At 34.7% G+C, this 10,888-nt stretch overlaps 1 protein-coding gene across 1 annotated transcript; it reads right to left on the reverse strand.

The window, feature by feature from the left end:
- Nucleotides 1-3,966: 3,966 nt before the first annotated feature.
- On the reverse strand, nt 3,967-8,541 carry LOC113512953 (MD-2-related lipid-recognition protein-like). Its single transcript, XM_026896927.3, has 4 exons — nt 8,392-8,541; nt 6,385-6,501; nt 5,543-5,718; nt 3,967-4,205 (listed from the first exon to the last, which is right to left on the reverse strand). Exons 1-4 carry the CDS (start codon nt 8,471-8,473, stop codon nt 4,098-4,100), a joined length of 483 nt encoding a protein of 160 aa, XP_026752728.1. The 5' UTR covers nt 8,474-8,541; the 3' UTR covers nt 3,967-4,097.
- Between the last annotated feature and the right edge of the window lie 2,347 nt (nt 8,542-10,888).

The following is a 10,888-nucleotide window of genomic DNA, read 5'->3' on the forward strand; positions in this document are numbered from 1 at the left end:
GAGGAATAACACCTGAGTACTTAGGAATGGTAACGCATGGGGGTATCAGGAGCGAAGCAGTATACTCTGTTATGTTCATAGTACTGCTCACGTCTGGCAACGGTTACCATTTTCCATCAGGTGGGCCGTCAGCTTGTTTGCCATTCTAAGTTACATAAAGAAAACTTGATCGTAAGTTACTCATTGGAATTTTTCATTGTGACTGATTTTGATGAAAGCCTCCAATTTGGTTACAGAATACAAGGCTCGATAACAAGAAAAGACAAGAAACTAAACTAAAGAAACTTCTACCAATCCCCTAATAACAATAACACAACAGACAGACATATCAACGTATCAGATCCATTTAAATTGACAGCACAATTAAAAGACGGTTTAATTACTGATGGTACGATACAGAATTATTCTATGGAAGTTATTGTATTCAATAAGATTTAAAAGCAAAATGAAAGTAAAAGAATACTACTTGATAAGTGTCTAATTAGAACATAGTCAATAATTTTTTTTATACAACTTAGAATGGCAATCAAGCTGACGGCCCACCTGAAAGAAAGTGGTAACCGTCGCCTATAGACATGAGTAGTACCATGGACATAACAGAGTATATACTGTTTCGCCCATGATACCCCCCATGCGTTGCTATTCCTGAGAACTCAGGCGTTATTCCTCTGTACCCAGTAAATTCACGCCATATTCCACCCTTCAAACCGAAACACAGCCATGCAAACACAACTGCTTCACGGTTGAAACACGAATGGGACACAGGTACCCAAGCAATCGACTTTTGTACAAAGATTCCCTCTGGTAATACTATTAAAAATGTGTCGAATTTTGTAAGGAAAAATTAACTTACGGTGACGTTTCCGAACAGATATGACTTGGGATACTTTAAGAAGAGAGCTAATTACAATATTAGTTAAATTATTAAAAAGTTGGCAATGTACAGCTGATTTCTCTGGTGATGTTAGTTTTATAACACGGGGGGCAAACGAGCATGCGGCTCACCTGATGGTAAGTGACTACCGCCGCCCATGATCACCCACAACACCAGCGACATTACAAGTGTACTGCCGGCCTTTTAAAAAGGAATAAGCTCTTTTCGTGAAGGTCATGTTACTGTCTATGGGTTATTGTAGTCACTTATCTTTAGATGAGCTGCTTGTTCCTTTGCCACTCTTTCATATAAAAAAAGTAAATCCGCAAATTTTGTGGTTTTGCGGTAGAATCACAGAGGAAGTGATTACTATGGATAGAATAATAATAGAGTCGATTATGAGGCATCATTCTCTATTTATAAAATTGAAATTTTAATTTGATATTATTGCGAAATGAAGGGCGTCGGACATAGCCGGAAGGATAATTGAGCAAAGCAGTTATATAATAAGGGATGTCTATATCCAAAAGTGTACTTCACTTTTCACATTCAGGTTATGGAATGAGCTCCCTGCAGAGGTTTTCCCAAGAGACTACAACATGGGGTTCTTCAAAAGTGGGGTAAAGAGGTTTCTTCAGGGTCGGCAACGCGCGCGTAATACCCCTGGTATTGCAGGCGTTCATAGGCTACCGTAACCACTTACCATCAGGTGGGTATGCTTGTTTGCCACCTCAATGGTATAAAAATAAACTTTTAATTCTGGATAGTCCATGCCGTTTGCTAAACTATCAAATTCTAATTATAATAAGTTTCCTCACAATCGACTTAAATATCTAATCTTTTATTAGATTTTTAACCAATTTTCCTAAAGAGACAGTGCTTTGAATGTTTCTGGGTAAATATGTAATTGTAAATTGCATTTCGAAGCTCCATAGATGTTCAAAAGGTCCAATTGATTTCATGGTAAGGTGATTCCAAAGAGAACGGTCAATGGACAGTGACCTAATACAAATGAATTCGATTGTGGCCGTGCGTTCACCTCGCGCGGAGTTATCACCGGCTCGGATCCGTGACCTTTATTGGGAATGAAAGCGAATGATCAATTGTCCCCGTTCGAGGAAGAAACGCTCACCTCTCGTTAAATAATGTTACGTGAATTCACAATGATATTTTCAAATAAGCGGCTTCATTTGTCATAAAGAATCTTTGATAATCAGCACAATTACTTTATTTATAATTATTATTTCAGCCGTTAACCCTTCTTTGTATGATTTTGTTTTATTGGTGAAATAAATCAAAGTGATATATTTATGTTTAAAATTAAAGGAAAAATGGTTAAAAAATAAATTGACAGCTATGTTTTTTTTTCTGCAATGTACATTAAAAAATTATCCAGACACGATCAATTTAAAGTGAACTTGGTCTTTTATGTAAGTTTTAGGCATTCAATGTTATGATGGAAATTTTCACCATTATGCAAAAAAGGGTTAACTATCCACTGCTGTACTTTCCCCATAAGGGGAGTTTTGCCAGTAATTGCTACGCTAATAAATTATAACTTATACACTGTTTAAAAATTCATAGCAATATTATTGCATGTAGGTAATTCATTCAACGTAATTAGCTTCAGGATTGAATTAAGTTTGACGTTAAAAATGAGACAACTTACGTATGCAATGACATTATCTTATTAATTTAATATAATAAAATTAAATGATATCTGTATATAATAATTAATTAAAGAAAATTCATATATATATATATATATATATATATATATATATATATATATATTTGAAATTTATCTATAAATAATATACTGTCTTGCATATTACATTTTTAATCAAAAACCTTAACAAATGTTTAAATTTAAAACAATTTACTTCTAATATATTATTGATATTTAAGTTTTTATTTGTTTTCGTTTACTATTTGCTTCTTAAAACTTGCTTTTCTAGTATTAATATTAAAAATATTGTATAATATTAAAACTGTCGCTATGCGTTTTATTATTATTAATTAAATTCTTAATTGATAGGCAAAAGTTAGACATTCTAGCAAGTTACCTCTATGTTCCATTTGTCTGCTAGATAGACTGTCATATCTGTCTGTTTACTGTATATCTATCTTTTTATTGTACGTATAATCTGGTAGTATTGTTTTATTGTTGCCCTATTCCCTTTGGCCGCAACAGAATATCAGTGCTTTGCTCTTTTGAGGGCGAAGCAATAAACTGAGCTGTTGCCATTTTGTATTGCTATGGCACACTCGCAAACGAAAATTGTATTTAGCTTTATGTATTTTTTTTTATCATTTATGTTATCTCGCTTTTTTTTTTGTATATGTATGTTGTAATTTGTGTGCTGTAAGTAAGTAATGCAAATAAATTATCTATCTATCTATCTATCTTAAGTTTTTTAATGGTTGGGTAAATTTGATATATTATTCCACAATAGACAAAAGATCATTAAATTCAGCGAAGATACTTAACTAGATATTTAACAATAGTTGAACTCTTCGGATAGATTAACAATACTAATTGTCTGAATATAGATAAAGCGGTAACCAATAATCTGCGAGATTTTGATATTAGGTATAACTTACAAGTAAGAATCGGCAATTTATCCATTTTTGCTAAATGTCTAATAAAGTATAGAATAGAATAGGCCACCCCTTCCTTTCCCGTGGGTGTCGTAAGAGGCGACTAAGGGAGGGTGAGGTTTTTTTTTAATGGATGATAATGGAATGGTAACCCCACCCGCGCTATCGGTATACACCGGCGGGGCACCAGTGAAGGATGATAGATGAGGATGAAGCAGGTCAGTTAGCCCATCGTGATGAATTCAACAAGAATTGTTCACGATGGTTTCCAGGAGGAACTATGTGGAGATAGACCTAATAAGGCATATTGCTAGCAATGGGGCTGTCAAACTCCATTGCTAACAATCCCTTTCCCCCTGCAAAACATCTCCAAAGCCTAACTGCGGTTACCAATCCAAAACTCCCCAAGGGGGAGGCTTATGTTCAGTGATGGACAGTTTACGGCTGAGATGATGATGATGACGATGATGATCTAATATAATCATAAAATATATGCTCAAAGTAAATTTAATATGATTAAATACGATATTTTTCAGTACATTACTTTTTTACATTAATTTTGATAAACCCATATGAAAAATTTCTTTCATTCTATAACTACAATAGTATGTCTTTACTATGTTTATATTTCATTTGCTTTGAAGTTATCCGATTTAACGTTGAAGGTGAAACAGCATACTTGGTCAGCGTTATCTTGGTTCCAGAACTTGACCTTGACGGGAAATTTGCCCTGTAAAATTAACAGGTTTTTATATTGAAAGGTGAGTTTGTCGGTTTTTTTTAGCTGTTTTTAATATATTAGAAACTGGGGGGAAAGGGATTGTTAGCAATGGGGTTTGACAGCCCCATTGCTAGCAATATATCTTATTAGGTCGACCTCCACGTGGTTCCCCCTGGAAACCATCGTGAACAATTCTCGTTGAATTTGTCACGATGGGCTAACTGACCTGCTTCATCCTCACCTATCATCCTTCACTGGTGCCCCGCCGGTGTATACCGATAGCGCGGGTGGGGATACCATTCCATTATCATCCATTAAAAAAAATATATATATACATCAGAAACTAATATGGAATACGTAGACGTAACACCTTAGTTCTCGGGATCAACGCATAAAAAGTTTCATGGGTGTCACAGTGTATTCTCTAGGTAATAAATAAGTTAATGGCCTGCCCAATGGAAAGTGACAACCGTTTAAAGACAAGAACAGCACCATTATTATCACAGAGTGTGATGCCTATGGCACCCATCAGATTGACTATTTTTTAATAACATTTTTAATACCGCTTCCCTATTTTTTTTTATGGGTGAAAATGGTATGGTAACCCCGCCCGCGCTAACGGGATACGCTGGCGGAGCACCAGTGAAGGGTGATAGATGAGAATAAAAACAGGCCAGTTAACCCATCATGATGAATTCATCAGGAATTAACCATGATAGTTTCCAGGGGGAACCGCGAAGAGGTCGACCTAGTTGGGTATATTGCTAGCAATGGGATTCTCAGCCTCTATTACTAACAATCCCTTTCCCTCCCATCGCTTCCCTATTTTCAATTGACTTCAAAACTAAGGTAAACCTCCTTCTTAACTCTTAATTCGTTTCTATCTGTATTGTACCTATATAACTTCGTCAATTGTAAACCGATTTGGAAAATTCTTTTTTTATCCGAAAGCATATACTTCCAGATAGATTCCATAGAAATTTTATCAAAATCGGCTTAGTAATTTAGTTTTAAAATCAAAATAATTAGTTTTGGCACAATTAAAGTCGGTTTGTTTATGAAACACAATCATAATTTTTTTTTGTTGGATGAAAATGGTATTGTAACCCCGCCTGTGCTAACGGGATACGCTGGCGGAGCACCAGTGAAGGGTGATAGATGAGAACGAAAACAGGCCAGTTAGCCTATCATGATGAATTCATCAGGAATTAACCATGATAGTTTCCAGGGGCAACCACGAGGAGGTCGACCTGGTTAGATATATTGCTAGCAATGGGATTTTTAAGTCTCCATTACTAACAATCCCTTTCCCCCCAACACAATCATAATTATGATCAATAATTTACCGAAGCTTTCTTATCCAATTTAAGTTTGAAGTTTGCGGTGTGCGCAAGCGACGTACGCCTCAGGGGACAGTCGATCGCATCGCACGCGTTCCTCGGGCTGTCTATTATGTTGTAAAAAGTGTACGTGTTATCAAAATCACCGTAGATGGCATATTGTAACCTTTCTGCAGAGAATTCTGTAATTAACAATATATATATATATATATATATATATCAGTTAGTATTATAAATAAACACTAGGTCGTATAGGGAGGTCAAAGACATGGATTGGAATAGAGCTGGCTGGAAGAAAATACCACAGATAATAAATTAATATTTTTTCTATGATAGCACCTCTTACGAGGTCATATCATACAGCGCTATCTAGTAAGCAGCGTTTGTACTATTTTATTTTTATGCAGCTTGTAATAGCCATATGCGTTTGTATGGACAGCCTGGTGGGTCGTGACCATCTTAAAACTGTCTAGTGCCCAACCCAGGATGCGAATGAAGTAAAGCTTCCAGTTATGCCTAAAGACATGTCTGGGAATACACAATGTGCCTTTTTAAACGGTTCAAGCCTCGCTTAAAAAATAATTTTAAGGCGGTTGGTCACAAACCAGTTTTTATTATTTGATAACTAAAGATAATTTGAGGCAAAATTTTTAAATTGGTTAGTGAAAAATTTACTCCATATTGGTCTTTCGATTTTCTAGAGCTGAGTTTAAAGAAACGGCGCATCAGAATTGACCATAATCTGATATAATTTAAATCTAAAACAAAATATTTACGATAATTATATGGGCTGTTTGATTGTTTGCCAGTTAAAGTTTAATAAAAAAAAAAAAGAAAAAATAACTTACTTGGTGTGAAATTTACATCGATGTCATATATTTTGTCCGTCTTGATGTTACAAAATCTTGGTCCTTTGCTACACGGATCCACACTCACATAGTTAATTTTGCAATGAGACTGGTTGACTGTAAAATAAAAAAGAAATATTATTATCTGATCTATTATTATAAAGAGTAGTTAGTAGATTATACGGATAGAGTGTCTCCATACTGATGCTTCGAAAAAAAAACGGGTTAACTTTTCCATACAATTTTGCGTGAAAAATAGTTACGAGTGATTTCTTTATAACTTTTATATTTATTTTGTTTCATTAATTCTGCATCTTTTAACGCGTAAACACTCTTTGTATTTATTAAATAACTAATTATAGATACGTCAAGATACATTGTGTGTGTAAGTATATAGAACATATACTTACACATATATAGTATACTAGAGGGAGACTTCATACAAAAGTCGATTGCTTGGGTACCTCTGTCCCATTCGTGTTTCTACCGTGAAGCAGTTGTGTTTGCATGGCTGTGTTTCGGTTTAAAGAGTGGGATATGGCGTGAATTTACAGGGTACAGAGGAATAACATCTGAGTCCTCAGAAATGGCAACGCATGGGGTGTATCATGGGCGAAACAAAATACTCTGTTATGTCCATGGCACTGCTCATGTCTATAGGCGACGGTTACCACTTTCCATCAGGTGGGCCGTCAGCTTGTTTGCCATTCTAAGTTGTATATAAAAAAAAACACATTAATAAAAAAAAAGAGTTAGTAATTTGACAGCTGACAAAAAGTAGACCCTTTTTTGAAGCTATCTATAAAAACAAGATATGTATATAGTTTTTTTTAGGTTCCCCCTATGGTGTATACTTTCCCGGATATTAAATTCCAGGCTTGTTACTGCTTAGATTAATACGCAATTATTGTTTTTTTTTTTCTTTCCATCCTTCTTACTTTAATACGATTTTTATTTATTTCATCCTTTAACTTTTTCTTATTAGCGTGGATAATATTCTTTAATTTTGTCTAATATTGTTTTATTTATTTATTTTATTTTTCTTAAGTTCAATTTCCTAAGCATTGTGTTCATTCTATTACTACCTTTCCTGTTGACACGACCAATTTTTTATTATACCTGCGATCGACTGGTTGGTCACCCCTCATTTATAGAAAGCTAGATTATTGGCGAGTAACATAGGGCGTATTTTGTTAAAAAAACGTGCAATGCCGGTGCGTGTCGTGTATATATTATGCAATATATAATTTGCTACATTGTATGTCAATAAATGATAGATCATAATAGACGAGAAAAAACAAGATAAATAGGACGGCGACCTCAAATAACGAGATACGGACAAATGAGTGATAATATTTTAAATTAAAATATATGCCACGTATTGGGGGGTATCATGGGTGAAACAGTATACTCTGTTACGTCCATGATACTACTCATGTCTATAGGCGACGGTTACCGCTTTCCATCAGGTGGGCCGTTAGCTTGTTTGCCATTCTAAGTTGTATAAAAAAAAGTACTAACCTTTATAAAAAACGTTTGCATAAAGTCGCGAGATACCACTAGGTTTTTCTAGTTCTGCACTGTGAAGCAGTAACAATACGTCTCTTTTTTCGTCTCATTTTTCATTCCCATAATATCGTAAAAGTTCACTAAGCAATAATTATTTTTATTTTTTGTATGTTTTAGATCATCATCATCATCATCATCATATCAGGCATCTCCCATTGAGGGGAGTTTTGTCAGTAGTTGCCACGCTTGGCAGGCACGCATGTCAGCTTTGGAGATGTTTTCAGAGGGACGCTGCTGCCCATTCCTCGCTCTCTTAATCGCCTCTTACGACACCCACGAGAAAGGAATGGGTGGCTTATTCTATGCCGGAACTACACGGCAATGCTTCAGATAATTAAGGTTAACGACCCCGGATTAGAGCGTTTCACGTATGTATATGTGTAGTTTTGTTTTCCTTTAATTATTATAAAAAAAAAAAACAATAAATTATTAACTCACCCTCTTTACATAATTTCTTCGTGACATATTCACAATTTACAGTGATTAATGAACAAAGGAAAAGAACAAAATAAAACGACATCCTGGTCAGCGCGCTGTCGACTTACTGATAATGCCACGAGAATAGGCTATCACATATTAATTGTAGTGGAAATAGGAACATATATACATATATATTAATATATATTACTCGTAAATGTATATCATACAATTGTCAATAGTTATTTTACTAGTTTTTTGCCAGACGGACAGACAGACATACTTTTTGGTTACTGTTGGTCTTAGTAAGGCTTGTAGTAAGTAAAAATTTTATTGTTTTATATTTTTCTTGACAGTCCAGCTGATGGAAAGTGGTATATGGCCTATAGACATGAGCAGTACCATGGACATTGCAGAGTATACTGTTTCATCCATGATATTCTCCATGCGTTGCCATTCCTGAGGGCTCAGTTATTCCTCTGTACCCTGTAAATTCACTGCCATATTCCACCCTTTAAAGCGTAACACAGCCCTGCAAACACAGCTGTTTCACGGTAGAAACACGAATGGGACAGAGGTACTAGTTTTTGTGCAGTCTTCTTCTGGTGTCTTTCTTGTCTACGGTTGACTGGAAGATATGTGGCCACATGTTGTTAAATTCGCTTTTAATACTATCTTGGTGTATTGAATATAAATAAATAATATTATATATAATTATTTATATACAAAAATAGATGTCTGAGTTCATGACATCACCAGAGGGAGACTTTGTACAAAAGTCGATTGCTTGGGTACCTCTGTCCCATTCGTGTGTCAACCGTGAAGAAGTTGTGTTTGCATAACTGTGTTTCGGTTTGAAGGATGGGATATGGCGTGAATTTACTGGGTACAGAGGAATAACACCTGAGTCCTCAGGAATGGCAACGCATGGGGGGTATCATGGGCGAAACAGTATACTCTATTATGTCCATGGTACTGCTCATGTCTATAGGCGACGGTTACTACTTTCCATCAGGTGGGCCGTCAGCTTGTATGCCATTCCAAGTAGTATAAAAAAAAAAAATCTTTTTTTATACAACAGAATGGCAGACAAGCTGACGGCCCACCTGATGGAAAGTGGTAACCGTCGCCTATAGACATGAACAGTACCATGGCCATAATAGAGTAGGTATTCTGTTTAGCCTATGATACCTCCTATGCGTTGCTATTCCTGAGGACTGAGGTATTATACCTCTGTACCTTATAGAATCGTGGCGATGAAGTCATAAGAATAAACCATAATTATACCTTTATAGTCTATTTCAATAGAACATAATAAAAATATAAACAAACGAATAAATTACCAGCCAATAAAAAGTTTGTTGACGTCCAACAGCAGTATTAATTAAAAACCAATTAATTGTTTAAATGGTTCTATTTAATACTGATTTAACTAAGAGAGAGTTTCTGTGACAGTTTAAACATAATTTGGTTACTTTGTCATTAAATTCTATTGAAATATACTAGGTCTAAATGTGTTCTTTTATTACATCGTGGCGATAAAATTGTACGTAGATCATATGCTTTTAGATGGAGTGTTTCGAAATAAACGCTTGGTAAAAAACAGGCCCAATGTTTATTTATATTACAGTAGTAGTATTAATTTAGTTGAAAAAAAAAATACATATACTGTAACACAATTGTAATTTTAAACGAATTCATGATTGCATCTTTAAGTGAAAGAGAGGAACAGCGTGTGAGAGAGAAGGATATATGTATGACCTTTCTGCTGTATCATTGCGGAGGACATTACGATTTAGAAAAACAAGCAATAAAGACGAACATTTGCAAAGATGAGAAATTAAAGAAGTTCTTTTGAAAAAGTTGTTTTTGCTAAAAATATAAATCCCACATATATGTATATTCATATTATATGAGAAATATTTTCCAATTCAAATTTAAAAAATTCACATGATTTGGGTTATTTTTATACTTATTTGTTGTTTCCGTATGGTTTATTTTTATACAATCTGAAATTAGCTGACGGTCCTGATAGACAGTGGTAATCGTCGCCATGGTCTAACATTCGAAGCTCCATGAGCATTGTTAGAAATGATTTTTATCTCTCTAAAAATCTTTTTTTTTTAAATTGATATTATTTCCTTCGATTTTCTCCGTTTTCATTACACTTTACCAAGTACTACCTTTAACTTAACCACTGCAGGAGCGACTTAAAAAAAACCGCCCTACTATTTTTTACATTGATGTCGAATTTTTTTTTGAGAAACTTGAAATCGTCAGATTAAAAAAAAAGTCTCCAAATTTCTCTAGAAGCATAAATGTATGCTCTTATAAAAATATCTAATAATTTAATTTTTCCAAAATTTATCCAACAAAAAATTATTACATAAAATTGCGAAAAAATAACCAATCTAGCGACGCTGCATTATATCTCCATCTAGAGGTGAATTATCTATGTAACATACGTAATACACAATCAGTTCGACCCGATAGGTTTTGAACTTTATGATAATAAATA

This window comes from Galleria mellonella, unplaced genomic scaffold (genome assembly GCF_026898425.1).
Source record: "Galleria mellonella isolate WM207_F2 unplaced genomic scaffold, CSIRO_AGI_GalMel_v1 utg1634, whole genome shotgun sequence".
Lineage (NCBI taxonomy): Eukaryota > Metazoa > Arthropoda > Insecta > Lepidoptera > Pyralidae > Galleria > Galleria mellonella.